General features: G+C 43.3%; 1 protein-coding gene across 1 annotated transcript in view; it reads left to right on the forward strand.

The window, feature by feature from the left end:
• Nucleotides 1-5,843: 5,843 nt before the first annotated feature.
• Nucleotides 5,844-25,925, forward strand: part of ARHGEF4 (Rho guanine nucleotide exchange factor 4) — a gene marked incomplete at both ends in the record, with an annotated part of 86,914 nt that continues 66,832 nt past the window's right edge. Inside the window, one exon of the mRNA XM_079539975.1 lies at nucleotides 5,844-5,898. Within this exon, the coding sequence (XP_079396101.1) occupies nucleotides 5,844-5,898 (55 nt within the window). The remainder of the gene's footprint in view (nucleotides 5,899-25,925) is intronic.

The raw sequence follows: 25,925 nt of genomic DNA on the forward strand, positions 1-25,925 counted from the left end.
TCTGCCTCAGAAAGTCTCTTTGTAACACTGATTAAACACTACTAGGCTTAAATTAAGGGACCATAACTCTGTGCTAATTACATCAGAACTGAATGGACTATTTTGCTTTCCAGTGTTTTGTAAGACTTGTGCACAGAATCACAAAGTTCCACCTGGAAATAAGTAAACAAACTGCTTGTTATTGTGGTGTCAGGAGCCCAGTCTCTGCTCTCTCAGCACTGAGGGCTTTGATCATTTGCTGTCACATACATCTGGCATTGCCCCCACGCTTATGACCAGCTCCCTGGCTGAAGTCAGCTTCTGCTCTTGGAAATCCCAGGTGGAAACCTGCCACTGTCAAGATGTCAGTGCATCTCTGACTTAAGCTAGAATCCCTAAGTGCCACTGCCATAGAAGTGAGTCACAGCTGATAGAAATTTAATGATAACTCCCTCAGGTCCCAGTTGGGAACTAAAGCTGAGGCACCCAAATTCAAACACAGATGAGGAGGAATAAGGGGAAATGTAAATGTAGATAGATCCATTGCTAGTCTTCTAGTTGTTTACATGCCATCCAGAAATGAGACACAAAACCTGAATCACCTACAATTCATACAGTATTCTCAAGAAACAAGTGAGTTTTGCATGGTGACTTCAATAATTGAGTGTAAATGCACCAAAACATGCTGTATGTGATTCTTGCACAGCTTTGTTGTGATAAATGTTGCTTTTCATAAGCTTGTAAATAATGTCAAACAAAGGTAAAGTGAAATGATTCACTGGTCCATTTAATTGAATTTTAAGGTTCTTAACTCTGAAGTTGCAACTACTTGCATTAATGATCCCAGCATGTTCTTTAACCATAAAAGACACTGGATATGAAAGTGCTATGAAGTATAAAGCTGTTTCATATACTTCCATGTTGAAAATACAAGCAAAGTACTCTTCCCCCAGATTTGCTCATTCACTTAGTCAGCTTTTTAAGGGAATGCTGCAGTGGCTGTTGGGTACAGGGTATGGAGTCCTCTCTAGTTTTTCTTGACTTTTTTGACAATATCCCAGCCAGAAAGGTAGCATGCACTGCTATGGAACTTGTCATGCATTTGGCTATTTACCTGAGGACAAGAGCACAGCTGGGTACAAGCTCACCTGTTTTAGACCAGGCCACCTGTTCCCACTGTTCCCAACTAGAACATATCATGACTGCTGGGAGAAAGGCTTGATTTTTGACATCGTATCTGTTGTGCTTCCCATGGCTTCTGGCTTCCTATGACCAGACGCTGGCGTTAGAGCATTGAGACACTGTTCTCTCTGCCTGTATGTCAAACTGGGACAAATGAGACAAACTCAAACTTATCATATTCCAAGACTTGGATTCAGTCATACTGTGGAGCTCTGATCAAGTTTTGCATACTGCCTTCTGTCAACTTTTCTGTCCAGAGCAGCCATTTGAGAAAACTTTAACAAGCCAGTAGATGGCTCTAACATCTGTGAAATACAGAGCACCTGAGGTGGTGCTAATCTCTACTCAGTGAAGATGACTCAGTCTTGATACTCTTCTAGGGAAGTATAGAGGTTAGCACCCCTGGCCCCAAGGTTAGCAAAAAAGTTGACTCTGCTCGGTCAGGAAGGCTTAAATAATTTGGAAGGACCTACTTGGCTTTATCATGTGCTTCAGCAGGCACTACTGATGAATATCAAGTCTTTCAAACCCTGCAGTTGTATTGTTATACCCATGTCTTCAGTCTGCATCTTGCGGTAGATATCTGTCCTCTGTTGCCTGGCTTACCACACTGCTTGAATAAGCTGAGCTACAGTGAAATATTGGTCTGGGACACAAACCACTTCCCACTGTAGGCACAGGAACGCTTTTCTTGCTTCTGGGCAGCTTCTAAAATCTTAGGAAGAGAAAACAGCTGACAGAGGGGGCCCAAAACTTACAGTAGAGAGCAATGATAACAGGGCTTTGGGTTTTAAGCAATGGACCAGCATTTTCTTTTGCTTCTTTTATGTATGCTTCTTCCATGTCTCTCTGCTGAGCATGATACCTGTTCATTTGCGTTCCCCATCTCTCTGCTGAGATACTTTCTTATGCCCTGTACTTTCTTATTTGCAACTGAAGATAGTGCCTACAGTTGGGTTGCATTGCTGGGAAGCTGTTTGATGGATGGTGAATGCATCTGTGAGGATGTAGCTGAGCCTGGGCCCTGGTTAGGGGGTGGGCAGTTCAGAGGTTGGAAGCTTCCAGCCCACAGGTCTAGAGCAGAGAGGTGCTGCCATCTCTGAACTTCTCCACAGGGACCTACCAGCAGGAGACAGACACAAGGTGACCCAATGACAGACGTGGGCAATTATGTGAGAGTTGGATGTGTGTTTCCTAGAAGTCCATTCTCTCCCTGCTCTCTGTACTTTACAGCTAGAGAATATTCTTGTTTCTTACCTGACTGTTATCTTCTTACAGATGTTTCACCCATGCTGTTTTGCAGAGAATCTGTGGAATTTTTAGGTAGGGTCATATATATGACCTTACACTTTTGAGGTCTGTCATCTCCACGTAAAGAGAGAAACTCATAACTAGTGTGTTGCAAGATCTGGTTCGTCTCATATCACTGTGCTAAACCAGAACCTAAACCTGTATTATCTAAAATAATCATTTAAATGCAGGCTGGATCTTCCCAGCAATTTTCCCCATGTCTTGTCAGATTTAAATAGCCACAGATCTTTAACTTTCCTGCTGTGCTGTCTACAAGAGATGCCCTGATATCTGTGGCTGTGCTGATGTTGGTTATAGCAGCCAAAAAAGCACAAGGTTGTTCTGACAGATCTGTTCTGATGGTGAATGTACTGGGGGGCCTCGGAAATCTTGTATGACCAATAAGAGTAAGCAAACCAAATTCTCAACATCTGAGTCTTTAGTGGAGAGCATGGAAAACAGTGACCACTTAATAACTCTGAGTTATCTTCTGTCCTCATTGGTATAATGGAAAGTTTTTATCAGAAGCAGAGACTGTTTGTTTACTCAGCATCATGTGGCCAACTTTCATCTTCTTTTCCCAGCTATAGATGGGCTGTTAAGCTCACACTTGGCAACAGTTAATGTGAAGATGTTTGACAGCCACTGGAGAATCTATTCAAGAGGGAAAATATTAGCTTTAGTAACAAGACTTTGTTATGTCCTATAAATATTTAGCAGTCCTGTAGTTCAGCAGAATAGCAGAGCTATTTATTCCCATTCTCGTCAGTTTGGTTCTTGAAGGACACAGAAAAAAAGCGATGTGCAAATCTTCAGTAGTGCATCACTATAGCTATAGCAAGAAATGTCAATTCCATTCTGATTAACCCATGGAAGTACTGTTGAATTCAAGTGGTTAAGAAGTAGTCTCATTACCTACTGTATTTTCACTCTACCTGTGGATCACAGCAGAGATATCAGGCCTTGTTTAATCCCAGCTCTGTGCTGTCTCTGACAGCGTGTGTTTGCTCAGATTTTCATCCAGCATTAAAAGCTGGGCCAAGCTATGGCTGAGTTCCTGAACATTTTGTCGTAGCTGGTTGGGTGGGATTGTGTACATCAGCTATTGGGTAAAAGACTCAGGATGTCCATAAATACTTTCTGTGGGGGTGAAGAGTAGAAAAGAAGATCCTATCAACCCCCAAGTGACTTTGCTGGTTAAAGGTACAGAAACTACAGCAGAATCCACCAGAGACTGAAGCTTCCAGCAGGTATCCCAGCTCAGCTGCCAAGGGCTGGGGCTGGCTCCCCTAGCTTGACCATGCTGCACGGTGCCAGCCTTAAGCTGTAACTGGAGACAGCTGCTGCTTTGGCAACTTAACAGTACCTCTCATCTCTATCAAATGTCACAGAACATCACTGTGCACTGAGAAAAAATAAGCCGTGAGGTCCGTGTGAAGGTGGAACACCTCTGTGACAGCAGATTTTAAACTCTAAGATCATGGTTTCCACTGATTTCCAAAGTCTGGCTTTGAAGCATTTTCCCTTCCTTCCCATTGCGCTGCAGCACGCCTTTCCAGTGCGCGCACACGGTGTGCGTGCTGCAGCAGCACCTTCGGCTAGGATTACAGCACGCTGCCACTGAATAAATGCATTCTGGTATTTGCCAAGAGCATTTAGGCCAGAGCGTGGGAGGGGTAGTGGAAAAACAGGTGGAGTGTCCTGAGCAGGCTGGGGGCAGAGATCTGCAGGGTGAGTGCAGAGCTGCAGGGCCTCTGAGTGCCGTCTGGTTCAGTACCGTAATCAAAAACTGATAAAGGCACTTCGAGTTTTCTTCCTTCATGTGACCCAAGCATGGATTTGAAGGAGTGAGAAGTGCAGCTGGGGCTGAATTGTAGCCTCTTATTGCCTCTCTTGTCTTCAAGAGCTGCCCCATCACTTCCCCTTCTTGATGCACTATGCTCTAAGTCCAGCAGACAGCTGCATTCAGCTCTGTGGTTTTAACTTACCTTCCCCCCTGTTCTTATGGTCAAGCAGTGTTTTTCTCAATTTGTATCTTAGTGCAAACAGTTCTATGAGGACCTGAAAGGATCAGATCAATGGAGAGGTGTGGTGCTATTGCAGGCAGCAGACACCAAATTTCCTTTTCTGTGCTGGGAGTCATTAGAGGAAGGTATTCTGGTGCAAGCAGCTACATTCAGAAGACCATTGGAGGAATTTTTTTGTTAACAGGCTACTGCAGAGATGCTGTACTTTTTTCCTGTTACTGCAGATGTGTTTCTTGTAAGGAACAGATAGAATGTTAAGGACTCAGAAGTTGCCTCGGTGTGTTTGGATGCTCTCAGTGATGGCGAGCAAAGGACATTTTTTTCATTAAGTATTTAATAAGAAACATAATGGCCTGAAGTATGATATCACACAGATTGATGGGGTCTCTGTTGGAGAAGGCTGTGATGGCCACATGAGAATGTGGCTTTCTTCAGACAGGATTACCTACCACAGGCACAGGGCAGGTCCTTCTGTATTCTTTCAGGCTTCATTTTATAGGGACGTGCTGCATCACGTGAGGACATCAGTGAGGACATCAGACCTCTGAACTGAAACAGCATCACTGGCTACTCTGCACTTGAGGCTGAGCTCTGACAAAGATCGCGTGCTGAAACAGAGCCCATCCCAAGGCTACAGTTCAGGAGTGGGTATTGAATCGCTCAAAGCTTGCAGCTGCAGCCTCCCCAAGTCTCAATTTGTGTTTTTCCGGCTTTGATTTCATTTTGAATTCTTTTTCTGAGGACTTATAAAAATAGTTTTTTAATAGCAGCAGCAGCCACAGCCAGCTCTAAACATGATTAGTTTATATGTTAAGTCCTTTCTGAGTTCTCAGGGGAAGCAGACAACACAAGGTCTCTCTCACTTGGGCTTTTTTAGAAATGCATGAAATTCTACTATTCCCACTTATTTATTTTTAATCTGACAATTCCACTAAATCAAGAGCAAAGATTTCTGTCCCACCCTCGCCTTTTTTCATGTCTTGAAATCGGCTTTAATAAAAATCATCTGCGGGAAGCTGCAGCTGAGAGCAGCTGAGCTGCCACAGCCGGAGCCTCCTTAGTGGACCCCTATGATGTCAGGATGCATCGAGATGAGCAGAGAGGAGGATAGGAATCCAGCTCAGTCCTCAGACAGCGCTACCAGGTACCACTGCCCTGCCAGCAGCTACAGAGCGCTCAGCCCATTTCCTCCCAGCACAGCAGAGCCCCTGGCTCTCCCTCCTACCTGCCTGCATGAGGACCCAGCAGTGCCCCAGTGAGTCCAGTGGGGCACACAGTGGAGAAAACTGCAGCAGCAGTGGAAGCTCTGGGCTCTCTCCAGGTTCGGATTCGGACAGCAGTGGGGTGGTGTGCGGTGGTGGTGGGATGAGAGGTGTCCTGTCCAGGTACTGGAGCTTGGAGAGTCTTCACTCTGCCACAGGTAAGAGCTGCTTCCTTTTTTTGTTTTTAATGCTATTGCACTGACCTTGAGAAACCAAATGAAGCCTTCTGGAAAAGAGTATGCCATTGGGAAACGCAGTCTGTGAGTCATGAGAAATTAAAAAAAATAATAACAAAGTTGTTTGCTAGCTGACCCCTCTGCAGACTTGCAACTGAAGCAGAGCAACACCGAAATACTTCTTAGGTCAGAAGGCAAGAAACATTTTCTTCATGGCTTTGGAAATAGTGTTTAGGCTTCTACCTGATAAAAGCTTTACAGCATTTCATATTTCAGCTTAAATTTATAGAGCCCAGCATCAGAGCTGACCCTTCTGTGTGAATGCTAGCAGAGAGTATTGCTGCCTTCGGATGCAAGTGAGGTGCTGTGCAGCACAGGAGGGCTGAGGGCATTTGCACTGCTGCATGCAGAGAGAAGCAAAGGAGGTTCCCTGAGCCAGCTGTTCTAGTTCTGTTTGTATTTTCCTGTCCTTGGTTTAAATCATTTTTGCACCAGGGATTTTGGAAATACGTTCACACAGCCCGCAAATGTTCTCTGTTGTCTGCATCCAACATCCTAATTCTTAGTAACTGATGTGCATTCTCAGGGTGTGGGTGCTGGAACCCCAAGCATGGGAAGGAAGCTTCCTTATTCCCAGCTGATACTGGCAGAAGAGCCTGGCAATGATTTTAGTGGCCAGCGATCACTGAGCTGTTCAGTTTGTTGCTTGCTCATTGCAGTTCAGAGAGATTTTTAGCAGAGCTGCATTAAATTAAATGAAATTCACAGTCTGATAGTGGTAGGACAACAGGGAATGGCTTGAAAGTGAAAGAGGGAGATTTAGGTTAGATGGTAGGGGGAAATTTTCTACTCAGAGGGGATGAGGTCCTGGCACTGCTGTCCGGAGCTGTGGGTGCCCCATCCCTGGAGATGCACAGGGCCACACTGGATGGAATTATGGGCAGCCTGATTTAGGGGTTGGCAACCCTGCCCATGGCAGAGGGTTGGAGGGGTTCAAGGTCCCCTCCAACTTATGCCATTCTGTGATGAATTAGTTTCTCTCTCAGATAAATTCACGAGTGCCTTTGAGGCCACCAGTGTGTGCCATTTCCTTCATAGAAATACTGGATGCTTCCAGCTAGAGGCAAGGCTTAGTAAGGGTTTTAGGTGTAGTTCAGTGTAATCCACCGTAGCAGCACATTCTTCTAATTAATGAAAACTCTTATAGCTGCACCTACTACTGCACATTTTAGGCTGTTTAATACAGATTCCATTGCTGCTTTGGAGTCCTCAGCTGAAGTGCAAGAAACTGCAGAAGGGCAGCCGGCCTGATTTCCTAACCCCACACCTGAGCTTCCAGGTGCTCAAGAAACTCAAAACACCTATGGTGGTGTCCTGAGAAACCAAGGCCAGGAAAAAAAGGTCAGCAGGGTGAGATCAGACCGTTGGCTCTCTGTTTTGGGGAAAGATCTGTTCTGGGAATGCAAATGATGCAGCTCTGAGTCTTGGCAGCATCTGCTGACTCCTTTTCTCCTGTACCTGGAAACTCCCAGTAAATAACTCCCAGCATAGCTCTGACATTGGCATAAAGTAGCCCTGGCACTGGAGCCTTTTAAAAGTGTTTGAGAATTGCATATAGGGCAATAGCTTTAGCTTCAGTTACCTCTGTCTTAGAGGATTTGCTGCCAGCTGTCCTCCACGGATGCACTTTTGGGCTTAATCAGGTCAGTTGCTATAAATGATGTACAGCGATAAAAATGATGTGAGGCTGATAACAAAAGAAAACTTTGCAGCTGAGCTTCTTTTCCTAAAAGACCTTCTGTTTCTACAGCCTTCTTGTTCCCAGGAATGTGGGGCACGGAGTCATGTAGTGGTGCTGCATGCATTTAGCACATAATGTAGAGATAAGAGGAGATGGAAGGATATGAGAGAAACCAAATCAAGTTTCATAGTTATGACATCAATATATCAATACATTAAAAAAAGTACTACAGACTCCTTGATACCTCAAAAATACTATGGCTAGTGAGCATCTTGTCACATATGAATGATGTGGGTTACCTCTAGATATGAATAATACTTGTGTCAGAGCAGTGCATCTCCCAGAAGAACTTACAGCAGTAGCCAAAATGCATGGCCCTTTCCAAGATGTCTCCTCACCTGAACCAGGGAAGCACAGAAATCTTCAGCCTCCCAGTTTGTTTGGCATCAGGAATTCAGGGAGAAGGTCTGAAGTGTCTGCATCACAAACTGCCCAAACTGCTGCCTTTTATAAAGCTGTGAGATGAGTCGGTCCCTGCTTTCAGTTTATTTCTAAGGGGTTCTGCATTTTCAGGAGTGCCCTGAGGCTGGCAGGGGGACTTGCAGGGTGCTTGGTGGTGATTTTTCCCCCCATTTTGAACAAAAACTTGTCTAGAGGGATCTTCATACTGAGATTGTTCTTCTCTGATGCTTCAGAGGAAGAAACTGGGCAGTTGGAACGTGGAGGTGAAAGGGAGAGAGGAGGTCTTCAGTACAACTGGAACACAGTAGTCTGAGTTTCTTTTGTATAATTTACATTTCAAGAGTGAAAAGACAGAATATGTGTGTTTACACAGAAATATATTTGAGAATGTAAGTCCTCAGAAATACGAGCTGACATCTCCTGCACAGAAAAGATGGGTGGTGTTCTCCCAAATTCACAAGGGGGGAAAGTGCAGTTTTCGTTCAGTCCTACTCTGCAATCAGTAATGGAGTACAATTTCTTTTGCTTTGAAATGGACTTTTTGGTAATGCACTGATCAATAAAGTAAGTTATATGAGACAAAGAAATAAGAAAGAAAAGATCTGTTCATGCAACTCAAATGCCATTTGGAAAAAAAAAAAAAAAAAGAAAGAAAAAAAAGACTGTATTGTATTAAATGAGAGAGTCTATTTTTTTTTTTTTTTTTAATGCCAGTCAATGGCATTTTTGGTCTAAATGTCAATATATGTTACATTACATGGGAGAGTCCTTCTCCCTGCAGCTAAATATAATCATGAAAAGAGGGAATGCTATGCAGTTCTCCTGAGCTCTCCATTTGAGGATGCCAGAGGACTTCATAAAAGTTAATAACCCTTAGATAGGGCCCAAGAGGCTTCCAGAATTTGATTTAGAGTAGAAGAGGTGTGGGTCATTTATCACTTGGGACGGTAGCCTTGCTGTTTAAATACCTGCCTTTAAATACTTGTGGGCAGTTTCTGAATGTATGTATTCCTATGCAGTGCTCCATTGAGAAAATGAGTGGGAGCTCTGGTTGCTCAGCAGTTCTGAAAAGTCATCCAAATCAAAGGTCAGTGGTGACAGTGCTCCAGCAAGTGACTCAGTGCCACTCTGGGCACTCGACTCCGTTTCTGAGGCCAGGCACCAAATCCCAGTGCTCACTTGGTATCCCAGGCTCACGCTGCATACATCCCCTCAGCCCTGTTGTACAGCCCTGCTGAAAACTTGTTTCCTTTAGAGTATTTCCAGAATCGAGCTTGTGAGAACATCTCTCTTTTTCCAGCTCCTTTGTTCCTAGTCCAACTCCAACATCATTTATAGTCTGTTTATTATTTTGCTTGTCCAAGCTGAGAAGAACTGAAAGAGCATAGAAAGGTGGGGACAGAGGGGGGTCACAGCTGGTAAGCTGGTGGTGGCTGAAGCTTCTGTGTCTTTGTGAGTATGCAGCAGTTGTATGGACTGTGCTTCAGTGCTCCTCTGCTCCGTTTTATCTTCCTAAAAGCGGATGTGCTCATCTGCTGCTCTTGGGAATACAGCCTTTAAACCACAAGAAAACGAAGCATGGGCAGGGAGTTATGTTTTCATATGGAACTTAAACATAACCAAACATAAGTCTTCTCCAAATAAGTGTTTTTAAGGCATACATTTCATTATTATTGCTGATGAGGGAGTCAGCAACAGAGCTGTGGCAAATGGTTTGCAACTTTTTCGTTTGGAAAGAGTTTTTCTTTTGAGCTTGCTTTTTTTCCCCTTGTCCTTCCCTTAGTCCTGCCTGTGGGCACTGATGTCTGCAGCTGTGTCCATGGGCTGTGGTGCATAATTCAGTGCCTTGTCTTTTTCCAGAGTCACCTAAACAGCAGGAGCTAAAGAGGTCACACAATGGGAGACTGGGAGACTGATTTAAGGTTCACAGTGTTTCAGAATTCTTCCAAAGACCAAAAAATAATAATAATAATATAATCCTGAAAGCGTGCACTGTAGCATGTCGATCATGGTGATGTTATATTTCAACTCAGAGATACAGCTGGGTTCATGGATTGTGTTGTAGCATGACCAGTGTGTTCCACCTCACCCAATATATTTCTGCTGTCACCTGCACAAACAATTTCCATTCATCTTCTGAACAATGATTTTTTATTGTTTTTAAGTATGGTGATTCATTTCTAATGGCAACCAATGCAGGTAGGTAAACCTCAGGTAGATGGTGAATGGGAAACCTGGTCTAGTATTAAATGGGGAGGTTGGTGGCCCTGCCTGTGGCAGGGGAGTTGGGGATTCGTGTTCCTTCAGGCCCCTTCCAACCCAGGCCATTCTGTGATTCTGTAAATTAGAGGAAGAATTACAGTATTAATGTTCCTTGGCTGAACTAATGAGCCAACCTAAGGATTAAGTAGAAGTTTCTTCTTTGAAAAATGCTGCTTCAAAATGACGTGTTGTGTTGCCAGGCTGTGACTGGTCAAATAGTGAGGGCATCTAACCACCATCGTAGTGCTTGAGTTCAGTCCAGTGGATGCAAGCTCAGTAAATGCTGACTGTCTGTAAACGTGGCCACCTAATACATTCAGTACACTTACAGAAGTATATTTTTCAGTGCAAAATGTTTTCCAGCTTCATGATAGAAAATAAACTTATTCAGATAGTGTTAATGTGGGAAGAAAATCACATTTCTATTCCTCTGTGTGCAACAGAACTGCCTTATGTCAGTGCCATTATTTCGTTGTTCTAATTATGCTTTAATATACTGAGTGGTTTCTTTTTTCAGTTGACTTTCCCTTGAGATTTTTTGCTTTGTTTTAAAGGAGCAAATGCTTATTCTCACTGCATCCCAGTGAGGTGCAGATAGGCGCCTGTGCCTATGGGGAGATAAATGTCCCCATTTTGCTAATGCATGATGGTAAATCTCTGACAAACCGTGTGAAGCTTCCATGGGTGCACATCATCTTGATCTTCTTATGTTCGTTTTTCCATTCCTCTATCTGCTCTCAAAACAACCCCCATGAAGAATGTTTGGGTGGTGAGTAATATTCCCTTTTCTGAGGAATACGACATCCTCTAAGTCCGTATTTCCTCAAAGATTCATTTACCTTTAAAGCAGACATTGAGATCAACACTTCCTTTCAGGTTCATCCATGCTTCAGTTGCTCTTGTATTTTAAGATGGAAGTGAAACAGCTGTAAATCACCCAATTTGGGTGCTGCCAGCACCGCAGCTCTTGAAGCAGGAAACTCACTTGGTCCAAGAGAGTAAATGGAAAGGGGAGTGAGGTGTGAAGCCTACCTGATGGGCAGAGGCTTGGAGGAACTGCTGCACATGCTGCTTCATCTGCACCTACATCATGTTGGTAACAAAAGCAGTAAAAAAAACAGTGCTTGCAAATAGCACATACATTGAAATGCCATGAAGAATGTATGTAATTGCCTATAAATTATGAACATTCACTATTGTGGCTTAGCAGTTAGAATAAATGTAACAGAGAATCGTTTCTTTACTTTGCCATGGGGATATACCCTTCAACTCTTCAAACACGTCTGTAAGTAAGGTTCTTCCCCAATAAGGTTTTGTTCTCCAGTTCATCTGAGACACAATAAATATTTTTGAAGGATTAGAAAAACATAGCCCTCTTCTGAAGGTCAGTACTCACCTGTGAAGATTTCTACCCTAATTAAAATCTTGCCTTCTCTCAAAATCCTTTGTAGTCTGGGGTTTGTTTAAGCCAACCAGCTAGTTCAGTAGTTTGCCTAAAAGCATTAGTGATGAGTTGGGTGTGCTAAGGTGCACGGGGTGCTGTTCTTCTCAGCAAATCCAAAGCTGTTTTTGTAAGTGGGAACGCTGAATGCCTTAGGTGGCTGGCCACAGAACCCAGGTAAAGGTGGTGTGTATGCACATGAAAGCAAGACATTAGCTGATGTGGCCATGGCTTTCTCCCGGTGAGCTGCCTTTGATCATGTTGTGTGAACACACAAGTGTTGTCAGCTGTCAGTACAAATATACCATGGGGTGTATTTGTCTATACATGTAGAGAGCTGTGTTGTTTTCCTCAATGCCCTCTAATCCAGGAGCAGGAGATTGCCTGGACTGAAACGCTGGCCCGAAAGAGCACAACCTTGTTTGCCAGGGAGTACAGACAGTCCTTCTGCAATCCTTTTGCTAGAGTAATACTGTGCTCCTGAACTCATGCGTATCCCAAGCAGCCAGCTTCCATGTGTGTGGAAGCTCCAGTGCATCAGCCCTGTATGGAAGCAGATTTCTATTAATGTGTTTGGTACCACCCTCTTGTATTGGAAGGTAAGCTTACGTGCAAGTGTTTATTAAATAACTTAAAGAAGTTTTTGTTTCAGTTGAACTAGAAAGATGCACACCCTTGATATTATCACAGTAATGCATTATGGTGAGAATAAATGAAGATAAGGCTGCCTATGCTTTCCTAACAGCTGGTAGAGATGCGTTTCTAGGTGGGAGTGAAATAGCAGGAGTTTCCCTTTTGGTTCATAGGAATGGTTTCTGTGAGATGGTTTTGTATTAGCCTCTCTTTTATTGAAGTGCCTCCTTGTAGAGGTGGGCAAAAGATGATGTGATAGGAGTATGTTGACGTGATGTGATAATGATATATTAACACCAAGTGATCGGTTTAAATGGGAAGAATTAAGCTGTTTATGCTCTTCCCCTGCCAATGAAATCTTTCCATGCCAGGTATTAAAAGCACTCAGCTAAGTATGAACCAAGGTCACTACTCAGATGCACACACAAAAAGACATACTTGGCATTTAGAAACTACAGTTCATAAACTGCTTCAAAAAAGCAAAGGAAGAATGCATGCAGTGAGCGTGCACTCACTGGACTGAAAGAAGCTTTGGCAGTAATCCTTTTAAGAGAGTTTATTATGAACAGACAGTGTTAGTAATATACCAGAAAAAATGGATTTGAAATATGTTAATCGTAACAGCCTTGAAAGCATGAATAAATTAAAAATATGCAGAAACCATCTGTATTGAAGCTTGCTGCCTGGATCTGCCCTCTTTGGAGAGAGCAAAATAATTTTGGGGGGGCCTTTATCTAATTCCAGTTCTGCCATGATGGTTTAATGTTGGTAGATTCCATAGAATTCAGGGAGTTGATCAGGCTTTCTCCTATGCACCTATGGCCAACATTGTTGGTATAATGCTCACCTGTGTTCATGCTGCCTTTCCTGGCTTGCATGAAAGCATGCACACAGGACAGCTGAGACTTCACTTGTCCCCCAAACTCTGCTTGTCCATCACCTCAAGGGCATTGGAGGAGTTCTTCAAAGTTACTCTGTGCAGGACAACTTAGGCATCCTGAAGGCTCTCGCCTCTGATGGTCAGCTGTAGATAACTGCTCTCTCTGGACAGCTTAGCTTTCTCAGTAAAAAAATATGCTTCCAAGGAAAAAAAAGACTTGAGACTTGACCCTTGAACAGAATTATTGAAAAAGCCACTGAATTAGTAGCAGCACTTGATAGTTGTTAGTTTTGTGTTAATTATTCCTGATATCTCTGGAATCACAAATGTAAATGAGTGTGAGCACTGCTGGGTCAGCTCCTGAGATTTTGCTTGGCCACATACAGGGTGTTTTACAATTAAAGATGGGGACTGTGGCTTGGCACTCTGCCTTCCTCCCAGGCTTGCCTTTCCTTTTCTCAGTTCTTGTTTTTGAGAAAGGCATCCCGAATCCAAATGTTTTCCAGCTGTAATAAAAATAAAAGATGAGGGTAACTATTTATTTATATGTTTGATTTTTATGGGGATATACAGCCAATCCAGGGAAGAGGAGAACCCTTCTTCCACTTGTCAGAGGGCTTGTCAGCTACTGTTATGCTTTATATCTTCTGTTAGGGCATTCACTGATGGGCAGTACCAACAGTGCTTTAACCTTGTGACTGGATGTGACCCAGTTCCTCTTCTATACCAAGCAAAGAAGGGTCAGTTCATGAGTTTCTCAGTGCATCTTGGCTGGGAGCAAGCTGTGTGCAGATGAGGGCTGAAGCAGTTTCTTCTGGTTAATTTCCAGCCTTTACATACGCCTGAGGCTTTTCACTTGTGTGGTTCACTGTGCTGGGTGGAGTATTGATCCTTTTCCCTGACCAGGCAGCAGTGGGGAGATGGAAGCTTTTCCCACCTCCTTCCTGCTATAGTTGGTGAGGAGGTTGGCTGGTTGACTAATCTGATAGGTACTAATTTTCTTTAATCATACTCTTGCTCTTGGAGAACTGAAGCATCCTCCACTTCAGCTGCTCCTGGAAACTTTGCCTCCCACAGTAAGTTTTAGTTTTGCTTTTAAAGTTTGGGCTTCTGAAGTAGGTCTTTCCCCACCTTGAATCTCTGAATGTTTTAGGGCATCTCTGGAGACCAGCTGGGCCAGGTGCCCTGCTCCAAGTAGGATCACCTACAGTGTGCTGCTCAGGGCTTAGCCAGCTGTGCTTTGAATACCTCTGGGAGAAACTCCATGATTTCTCTGGGCAACTCATTTCAGGCTCTGACAACCATTACTGTAAAGTTTTATGTTTAAATAGAACTTAATGCATTTCAGTAAGTTATTGCCATCACCAAGCAGCCTGGTTTTGCCTTCTTTGCCCTCATTCCTAGCAGATACTTATACAAATTAAGATCTGCCTGAGCCTTCTCTTTTCCAAGCTGAGCAACATTAGTTCACTCAGCCTCTCCTTGTATGTCAAATGCCGTAATCATCCCTGTGACCATTTGCTGGATCCACTCCAGTACGTTCCTATTTTCCTTGCAGTCTCATTGGCATTGGTTGTCAGCTGACTCCTGGCTGAGTTTAATATGCTCTTTTTTTGTGTCCTGGCCACCTTAATGATCATTTTTCTCCTTGTGGGCAACAGAGCAACTGGTACCACATCTGAGGCTTTATGTGGTAAGTGCTTTCTTTGGCAGAGAGGGGAGGTAGATTGAATTTTCCGAAAACAAAGCAGAAGCAAATCTTTTCTGTCACAGTCCTGAGGATCAGAGTTTGCTGACTATTAACGCCACTGAAGGCGTCCCAACTTGCATCCTATTTTATCAGATGAGGACATAGCAGAGAAGAAGCTTTGTGAAGACAAGATGGAGTCGCTCAGTTGCAGCAGATCTTGTAGCTGATGGCTTGTTGGTGACGTGCACCTGTACAGACAGTGTTTGGTGCCTAAAGCTTTGATAAAATAGCGTTTCATTCTGTAGTCTGTGATTTGCATGCTGGGTGTGGGGGTTTTTTGTTGTTGTTTCTGTTTGCTTGCATTTTGTGGCTTCTTACTGCACGGTTCTGCACTCGCTAAGCATGCCGATGTAAATTGAGAGCTACCAGCTGTCCAGGGCTGCTCCTGCTTTTCTGGAGTTATGCAGGGTACTTGCTGTAACGCAGACTCAGGCACGGTGTGCCTGTGAAAAGGATCTGGCTGCACAGACAATTTATGCAGAGGTGAGGACTTGTGTGAAGTATCTCCAGAAAGCACTGAGGCAATGTGCTCTTCCATCAAGTCTTGCATGTGGTTTCTGTGCTATATACACTGAGACTCATTCAGCCTCTCTATTTATAGCACTCAAGAAGTAACAAGTCATGGCACAGAAGGGACCTACCACGCTGGACACAACAGCAGATTGTTTCACTGCTGTAGTGCTCTAATTATTAATCCCAGAAACCTATGTTAGAGGCCAGTGTGCTTGTTAGAATGAGCATTTATGAGTAAATGCCATGAATAGCCCAGTTTAAACACAGCATCCCTCGGCTGTGTTTAAGAATGTCATCCTTGTTGCCCAGCCTGTGGCAAGTACACAGGTGACCTAGCAATGGCTCTGACATGATTAAAAGTATCGCTAAAGGAACAATTAAATCAGACTCTCTCCTATAAGCACTGATCCAGTCTGTTTGCTCCTTGTCTAAGGATTTTAGGAGGCTCTGAGCAGAGGTTTGGGAAGTAGATAAGAATGCTGGAGGAAAAGGGGGTTGTTAATTTCTGGCTTTGAGTGCTCCACCCATGGCAAGCAGGCATGTTAGCTCCATTCGTACTCTTTTCCTCTCCTAGGATGCCTACAAATAAGGGACAGGCTTATGTGGGTTGCTAGGCACTGTCTGTAAGATAATCAAAAGGAAAACAGAGCTGGGCCATAGACCAAAAACATTGCTACAAGTGCCCTACTAGGGCCATCACAGAGCTCTAACTCTGATGCAGGTTGGAATTTCCTGGCTCTGCACGCAGCACTGAAGGAGTTGCTCAGAGCCAGGGACTGGGAGAGTCCTAATGGGCTCAAACACTGTCTGTGTGTACCCAGTCGTGGTGAACCTTGCTCAGCTGTGAGGAGGAGGAGGAAAGCTCTGGCAAACCCTGCTGTTGAATCTGAAGATGTCAGTTCTTTGCTTCTGCTGGTTTTCTACCTTATGAGAATGGGAAACAAGTTAAACCTTTCATCAGCTCTGGCCGTGTACCAGAGAAGTGAGGGTGAAGCTCAGCAGTATTTCCTTCCCTTCTGCAGCAGGACAATGTGAGTGATGGGTGGCAGAAATGTGGTGATGGACAAGCACAGAGCATCAGTATCTCAAAGGGCCACCGCTGATTCTTCTCTTCTTCTTTGGCCACGGTCATAAGGAAGGAATTGAGTTTAAATACAGTGCAGCAGAACACCCTCTAGTCAAGTCTCTTCCTTCTCTTTGTTGAAGGCAAATATCTATATTTGGCACATCCTAGACTGTTGTCATGGAAATGGCTGTATTGACACATCCATAGCAGAGCAGATCTGCTCGGTACAAAAGGATCAGAATGATGATGGGTGAGAAAGGAAGAGAAGAGGCCTGTTCTAAACATCTTAGTGTTTGTGATATCTGTTCTTCAGCTTCTTAGCTCCAATTGGAAGGAAGCATATGGCTGCTAGATTAGGTTTGAGCCAATACTGAAAAAATTCTGTAGAGCATTACTGAACATTATACTCGATATACTCAACCCCAGTTACAACAGCTACTTCCTCCTAACTAGTGTTAACGTCACTGCAGCACAGCAACAACTCTACTTAGTCCTTTTACCTCATATTTTAGCTTTGATGAGATATTGCATGCTCTTACAATGAGAGAATGCTCCTAGCATTCTGAAATGGAATCCCCTTTTATCTCATTCTTTGTGCTCCCCACTTAAATATTGTAACTGGAAACTTCAGGGAATGTCAGATGTTTCTCCCTTAGCAAATGGAAAAGAGTCATATCTGAGGCATAAGTGAAGGATAATTTAACTTACAGGACTTTTGGCAGGCAGATTTCATGCCTAATGCGCTTCCTGCAGCTGCCAGGTCACCCCGTGCTTCCTACAGGACAGAAGGTCAATAGTGAAAAGGGGAAGGAATAGAAGAAGGAACATTGAATGGACTTGCCTTGTGTCAGAGTATTTTCACAACCTGGCGCTACTGGGAGCTTCATGCCAAGGAGAATCAAGAGATAGGAAACTTCAGAGGCAGCGAGAGAAGCTGCATCCTGTGTTTCAGGACTGGGCTCTGCAGGGGTCTGTTCTTCAGTGCCTGGATCTGTGGGGAGAGTTCCGTTGCATTATTATTATTATTTTCTGTTAAGCACACAAATGGAGGCTGGTACACGCTTAGTAAAAGCCATGCTGTTTCTCTTGCTGTGTATCTGCTGTAACTCAGATACTCCCCAGGTATGCCAGAGACCACAAATCATTACATCCACACTGTAGATAAGAATGCCCTTTTCTGGTTTCATGTCAAATATCTTCATTTTTCATAATGACCCAGCTGATTTGATAGAATGCAAGTAAAGGTAATACCTAGCCCTGTATGACAGCTGTGGCATGGGCAGTCATAAGCAGCTAGACCCTAATCCTGCCATGCTCCCAACAAAGTCCAAGTGCTTTAGTGGCTTCCATCCTTTCCAGTTGCAGGAATGTTTTTACCTGAATTCCCAAGAAGTGGAATTCCTGGACTCTCATGAACTACCTGTAGTAATTAGATGGGTAAAAGGTATTTGTACTTAAATTCCTCAAAACTGAAGTGTCCAAAGACTGTGCTGCACCCATTTCTGAATGGAAAGTACATACTTGATATAAAAAAAGAAGGGAAAAAAAAAACTGTGGTGTTTTGCTGAAGGTTTTAAGGCAGACAGCCTCTGTCCTGGTGATTTCTTTGTTCCTCTGTGCATAAGGGGAACTAGATTGGATTTTACATTTGTGCAGAAATTTGCTAGGTTAAGGGAAACACTTCAATTTTGCAGTTACTTCTGTCTATGACAGCTGCTCTGCCTTAGGAAGTTTCTGCTTCCTTTGGGTTTCTGTGGGCCTATTGTGAGCTGGCCACTCTGTAAACATGGGTAGATTAAGGTTATGGAACCCATTATATTGCTTGTGTTCGACCAAGGAATATCAACAGCAACCTGGAACTTTGTTGTTTATCTTTGATAAAACCTAATACTGAGAAATATTTTGTAAACTTGACCCTTGACTGTCACAGCAAATGAAATGAAAGATGGTCAGTGCTTTGGCTTCATAACCCAAGGATAAAGTGCAGATTAATTTCTCCTTCATGTTTCTAGTCAGATAGTGTTCTTGATCAGAGGCAGCATATCTGTATTGCTGCCCTGGGCACAGCTGGCAAGAGCTTTGGACTGCCGGATATGGTTGTAGCTGAAAAACAGAATGAACAAAATAGAAAAGGAAATCTAATCTGAAGAAGTCCCCAGGCAGTTTGTATTTCATGTTAGAAACAGGGGGAGACACTGAGATGAAATGTTTTCCCTAAAAAAGTGACTTCCTTATATCTTTTCCAGTTTCTTGGAGCAAAGGGTCTTCTCATCTATGAAGTAATCTTTCCGGATCAAATTAAAGAAACCCCATTCCTTAGAAAAGCATGGCCAGTTGGCTGCTTTCAGTTCACGTATCTGGGGAACTTCTTTTCTATCTTGCCACGGTAGTGTAGTAACTATATGTATATATATATATTTATGTGACTACCTTTGAGGCAAATGCCAAATGAATATTAACTGTGCTGTTTACATAGCCTGGTAGAAAAGCTGGAAGAAACCTCTGGAACTTACGCATCCTGATGAGCTGTATGTTGACCTTGGTGGTAAATGAAGACATTTTGCAAACTAACCATTTTAAACACGTAGAAAAGGTGTGGAACTACTGTCCTTTACTGTCTTCTTTCAGCAGAAGCAGATAGAAATCTCTCCTGATGCTGCAGTGAAAATTCTTACAGGGCGCAGAAGGAGAAAATACAAATGCAAAAATGCCCTCATTTGTGCTGCAGGATGCCAAGTTGGCTAATGCAGAACGTCCAGCTCCATTACTTCACAGTGTGAAGCATCTGATGCACAAGCAAGTCAGCCTGGCCAAAACTTGTTCAGTTAGGCATTACAGTTCTCACCAGTTTCAAACAGGCAATGCTTTCTCCTTCTGCTCTTTGGTGGATCCAGTCTGTGTTTAGTGGTGGCTGCAAGTGTGGTAGATGTTGTCTTTGAGGAGCTCAGAAACACTTTAATTCACCAGATTTTAAGGGCTGGGAGGCATTATCAGGAGGTGCAAGGTTAAACTTTGTGATCAGATTCACATAGGCAACTACTTATGGGTGAACCTGTGAAGTGTTTTACTGGCTTGTTTCATTTGCCCCCAACTTCCCTGAGTGGGTGCTGTGACTGCTGTCATCTTCAGTTCTTCTCAGACGTGCTGATTTCCAATTCCTGTCATCCCTACGTGGCCAACTTCTCTCCCCTCTCTTTCCCTCCCAAACTTCCTCCATCATCACTTTCCCACTGCAGAATGCCAGTCTCACTTCTATACAACCCGTCATTTGGATTTGATTAGGTAAGAGTAAATGGGAAAAGACCCTTCAATTTTACTTGGGCTTCATGAAAACTCTGTTCCCTGCAGCCCTGTAGCCTGGAGACCTATCCCTGTGGCATAACTGCATTCCTCTATTGGAGGCACCTTCGTCTCATGGCTGCTTGTCTTGAAATAAAGCTGTGGCTTTATTGCAGGAGTTGGACTCATCTCACATGGTGCTGCTGGCCTCTGCTGTAAGCAGTGCTGTAGCCTCTGCTGTTAGTTGTGCAAAGCTTCCTTCAGTTTCAAGTCCAGATAAACTATAAAGAGAGCACAACTGAGATTTTGCTAGCTGGAAAGCACCAAAGCTTTGTAAGTTCAGGAGTGCTGGGTGCTCAGAGTGCATCCTGTGTTTTACAGTGCTCAGGGTAGCCTGTAAGCATATCGCTAGCTGACTTTAGCTGGCTTTTATTTTTTCAAAAGTGAATCTTGGAAGTGTGCCTGGAATTACAATTATGCTTTTCAATAGGTCTTTATATTGCTTCTGTTGCTATGAACTGAAGTCAGCTTCTGCAGGAAAGAACAGTAGATGTGCTGATGCATGTGAGAAGATGCTATCTTATGGAAAGAGAAAGTTTCCAAAACAATTGCATGGTGTAAGGTGACAGGGAAAACTAAGAGCTAACTTGCCTGAGAAGTTAGCTCTGACTCACTAAATCTTGCTCTGTTTAACACTTAAAATCAAAATTCAAAATAGAGATTTTTTTTCCCATTAGATATCTCATTCCCATTCTAAGATCCTTGTGCTCTGGAAAGTAATTCTGTGATCAGATAGCCTTCTTCAACAGCTGAATGCAATTGTAGATATTAGCAAATGTAATATATAAGACATAACTTGGGAGTGTCTTCTGCCATGTCTTCTGTTCACTTTGCCATGCAGGAAAATTTTGCATGAAACTGGTTTTGTGCTTTAAATCTAATTTTAATGGCTTTGCCCTTACAAAGACTGAAGTAGACTGAAGTAACCACATAAAATAAAAACCCACTCAACTGTCTGATGTAGGGGTCTCATGTAATGGGGAATGCATTTAAAATTGGTGACTCGAGCAGTGAAAAAGCAATTAGCACTGTGTGTCAGAGAAATGAGTTAGCTGCACTGAGCACATGGAAGTGGAGAATTTCTGTGATATTAACAGAAAATATCAATGGTTTACAGTGGGCAGCTTCTCACCATTATTATAATGGCACGAGGCACGAATCGAGTGGTTACTGCTGGGGGAAGCTCTTAACTGAGACATAAAAAAAGAGGCAGGCATGCAGAAGGATCGTTTCAAGTAGAGCGCTCAGTACTAGAGAGAAAAGTACACTACTAATTAGACTGTGCCTTAAGCATAGCTCTGGTCTGCATGCACTGCAGATTTTTGTAATAAATAGACACGATGGCCAGTCAGGTTATTTGCAGTTAATGCTAATTTATGATTTAGAACAATCTTATCTCTGCTTTGTGTCAGATGTTGCTTGGGAGACTGGATTAAGTAAGGACAACACAAGGAAAGAATGAGATTTGTGCTGTACAGTGCAGGTTTTATGAGTCAGGTCCACTGATAGAGAAGTATTCCAGCCTTTCTGGTGCATATCTTGTGCCTCTGGTTTGGAGTTGATAAGCTCACTGTCAGGCTGGCATAGCTGGCTGCAACCCTTCCTGCAGACTGCAGTCAGAAGCATTTAACCTCTGGCATTGCTCATGTGGAAAGGAATTCAAGGAGTGGTCAGTATCCATCTCAGATACATTTTCACACTTGAGGTGGCAGTAAATACAGAAGCTAGCATACAGTGCTCTAAGTTAATGAGGAATGGTGTGTTTTATTTCTATGGATGCTTTTTTATTTCTATCTCAGATGAAGATTGCAACTCATTTCTAAAATGAAGCACCTATTACTGGATGGGACTATTGGAGTGATGGCAGGAAATAGATTGATATCTCAGGAACTCAGTTCTACCCACATGTTTTTGTGCTGGAGTTCTGAACTCTGTGCATTCTCTCTCTAGCAGCAGCAGACTATGAGGTAGTGAAAAATACTGATTTTTGTGCTGGGACTTTTCTTTGGCTGCATAATGAAAGCTTTTAATCTCAGGTTTAATGTCATTTCCCCAGCATTTCCAGTCTGCCTTCATAAATCAAGGGAGTAGGTTGTTATATGTGAGCGCCTGCCAGAGGAAGACTATCTTCCAGCCCTCAGAGCCATGAGCCAGTGAATGGATGTCTCACATGTGCTTCAACTGGATCACAAAGCACCATTCATTCACCATGGAAGATCCTCCGGTGTTTACAGGCAGCTGGCTCTTCGTCAAGGCCCTGAGTCAGCTAGTGCAGGCACCTGAAGCACAGGAGCTTGAGAGGGATGAAGTTGTATGAATCTGAGCACTAATCCCCATTTCCCTCTGTGTTCTCACTGGGGTTCTGTGGTACTGGTTAGTCTACATGCTAAGGCGGTCTTGGGTGCTAAAGCTGAAAGGTAGGAGGCAGTGGAATATATTTTCTTTGCACTGACTTTCAGAAGTTCTGTGCTGCCAGGACAGCCACAACCAAAAGAATCTCTTTTCTCTGAGATGCTGGTGGATCTGGGTTCGATTTAGTCCTTGCAGAAAGGAGGATCTGCCACCCTGGCTGTATCCTGTGACCTGGGCTGGTGGGACATGCCAACCTGCCTCTGGTTGTGTAGCCTTCCCTGTAGCACCATGAACAGAAGTAGGACTGCAATTGCTTAGCGGAGACAATTTGGAGTAAAGTCTGTTTCTTCTTTGACTAAGAATAGATGCGATGCTTTGCCATCTAAATGATACTCACCATAGCTGGATATGTTTTCTTGGAGACAAAGGATCACCTGTCTGTGGTCACACTTTCTGTTTGATCTGATGGATCGCACAGGCTTGGCTTTGCGATGAGAGAAGGAGAGCTGGAAACACCCTGCACCTTGTCATTCCTGAATGGGCACCAGGACCTCCATTGCATTTTGATTTTGGAGACTTTGTTGTTGTTACTGATGGGTTTTTTTAGCTGCTAGTTAAACTCTTGAATGATTCTGTGCAGTTTATCTTGCAGAGCAGTAGAGTTTTTAATTATATCCTTATTACCTGAGGAACTGAGTTGAGACATCTTAGCTTGACACCAAAAATGGGTTACTTGATAGAGCAATCATCCACAGCAGAGATAGAAGAACCAAAAGTGTCAGCCTCTGGAGCCAGTGTGACAGCACATTATTGTTTTTTATTTTATTACTGTTGTCTTTAGAAACTAAGATGTACTTGCTCAAGTTTATTCAGTTTCTGAGACTAATTTATGTTCTGAGCTCACCCGTGATGTTTTCCTTAGTGCTATGGAATTTGGTTGTGCTAACAGTGAAGGAAAAATCCAGGAGGTTGATCTGGAGACGGTCATAATTTATGGAAGGGGGAAACACAGTGAGAAATGTCATCATTCTGGCTTTCAGTTACATAAGAAAACTGTGAGATTCTTTTTGCCCAGATATTACGGCAGCCAGAGCTCCAGACTTTGGCTTCGACTATTGCACAAAACAGAGTTAATCACTTTGGAACCTGGGAAGCTAATTTACTATTTGGCTCTGAAAAATGAGAAGCCTGGGAATCTTTATGCAAAGCATATTTGGGAGGAAATAACTGTAACAAAGTGAAAAAATAATGAGCGAGCCCTAAATGAACACTTTTGGAAAAATGTTTCAGATCAAACTGTTCTAAGACTTCAGGAGGTGGGCTATCAATCCAAGGCTCTTACTTTGAACAAATGTTCATTACTGCATACAAAAGCTACATAGGCCAAGGTGGCAAATACCATTTCTGTTTCCTGCACTTTTCTAAAGAAACTTTGCTATAAAAGCACAACTTTTTTTTTGTTATTGTACTGTGACCGGTGAAGAGCAAGGGAACAAGAACATGAGAATTTGAAGACCTTTCTGTTTGTACATTACAGAAGGAGTTGCTTTAAATTTAGAAACTGGACAAGCTGTGTAAACTTCTCCTGCATTCTTGGTTATTTGGTAGGATTGCTTGGATTGCACAAAATTTGTTCAGAACTCTGTCCTGCTTCTGAATGTTCTTGGCTCTGGTTGGCTTCACTGGCAGCTGTAAAACGTGCAGTTCTGTCCCAGTTATGCTGAACACGTGATAAGAATGAGGTGATGATTGAGCTCAAAAATTAAATATATTTCCAACAAAGATAAGATCCTTCTGTTTGTATTTTACATTGTAATCTCTGCCTCCACATTTCAGACAGCTTCCAGTGGTTTCAGGATGGAAGACAATATCTCTGTCTTGAGTCAGTCATCAACTGGCTGTCGTTGTCAGGAACAACAAACACTTGGGAGGAAAAGAAAGTATTATAGCTGATTATAGGTTAATGCACTAAGGCAAGTTGATTGCATTTCTACAGTTGAAGAACATCACTGCAAAACATCTGAAAGGTCAGATCCTCCACCATTACCAGTGACCGAAATTAGCAGAAACTTGACCTAAATTAAGATTGTAGGAATTCAGTGTTTGTAACTGGTGTCAAGGAAAGATTTCAGAGCTTGATGAGGGAAATCAACTTTCACATGGGTAGATAGTGATAGGACACAGGAGAATGGCTTCAGACTAAATGAAAGGAGATTTAGATTAGATGTTAGGGGGAAGATCTGTACTAAGAGAGTGGTGAGGTCCTGGCACAGGTTGCCCAGAGAGGCTGTGGATGCCCCATCCCTGGGGGTAATAGAGCCAGATTGGATGGGGCCCTGGGAAACCAAATCTAGAGCTTGATCTAGCAGCTGGCAGCCTGCCTGCAGGTCCCTCCCTACCCAAGCCATTCTGTGATTAAAAAAGGCAGTGCCAACATTTGAGGTGTCAGTAAAGACTTGGAACATGATCATTGGTTGAAAAAGAAAATAGTAAATTTGTCCATACGTAATAGGCATGAGTCAGCAACGTATCACCTTATAGCTGTGTTAGGTCTGTAAAACTAACGGGAAAGGAGAATGTCATCTTTTAATTAAAATAAATAGGTCTCATCAAATGCGCCCACCATACATTTCAATAAGGATTCCTACTTTAAGATCATCTTTCTGCTCTTAAGTAGCATTTTTTTTTTTAAATTAAGGCTTTAAATGATTCAGCTCTAAAGACTCAGCTCTTCCACACAGGAAAAGCAGAATGTTGTGTTTTTATTGTGGCACGGGTTCTTTTTTTTTCTCTGACTGTATTGCAGAGTCACAGAGTTGGGTCTGGCACCGTGTATAGAAGAGCTCAGTTAAGCTGACTTTTCAGGTTGTTTGGCAACTGCTGAGTCACAGCCTGAACCACTGATTGAGCACCTGGGGAAAGGAGCCATCAGCCCTGGGAGCACAGATGAAGGCAATGCAGCTGTGGGACCAGCAGGGGTAGAGCCTGGCTGCATCTCTCTTAGACCTCATTGAAGGGCTGACTGCCACTGAGGAAGGATTTTTGGCTGGAGATCCCTCCTTAGTGGAGTTTTCCCTGCAAACCTAGATGTTCAGAGACAGGCGAGCACCTTTCCTTTTCCTCTGTAGCACTATTCCATCTACGTTAGTCCCTTTGCTATTATGCTCCTGTATCTCCCTTTTGCTACATGGGCCTTTCTGATTGTAACATAGGTAGATGAGAACTTTATTTAGCTGTGCTGTGCAAAATATCCTGATTGTCTCAGCCCTATCCCCAGGAACAAGTGTCCACATAGAATCACAGAATCAAGGTTGGAAGAGACTTCCATCATCCAGTCCAACTGTTCACCTGCCACCAATGTTTCCTCACTAAATCACATCCCTCAGTACAACACCTAAAGGTTTCTTCAAAACCTCCAGGTTCAGTGACACAACCACCTCTCTGGGCAGCCTGTTCCAGCACTTCACCACTCCTTAGGAGGGGAAATTTTTCCTGACATCAAACCTGAACCTTCCCTGCTGCAAGTTGAACCCACCCCCTTGTCCTATTGCTAGTAACACAGGAGAGGCT

The sequence above is a fragment of the Tetrao urogallus genome (genome assembly GCF_951394365.1).
Source record: "Tetrao urogallus genome assembly, chromosome: 9".
Lineage (NCBI taxonomy): Eukaryota > Metazoa > Chordata > Aves > Galliformes > Phasianidae > Tetrao > Tetrao urogallus.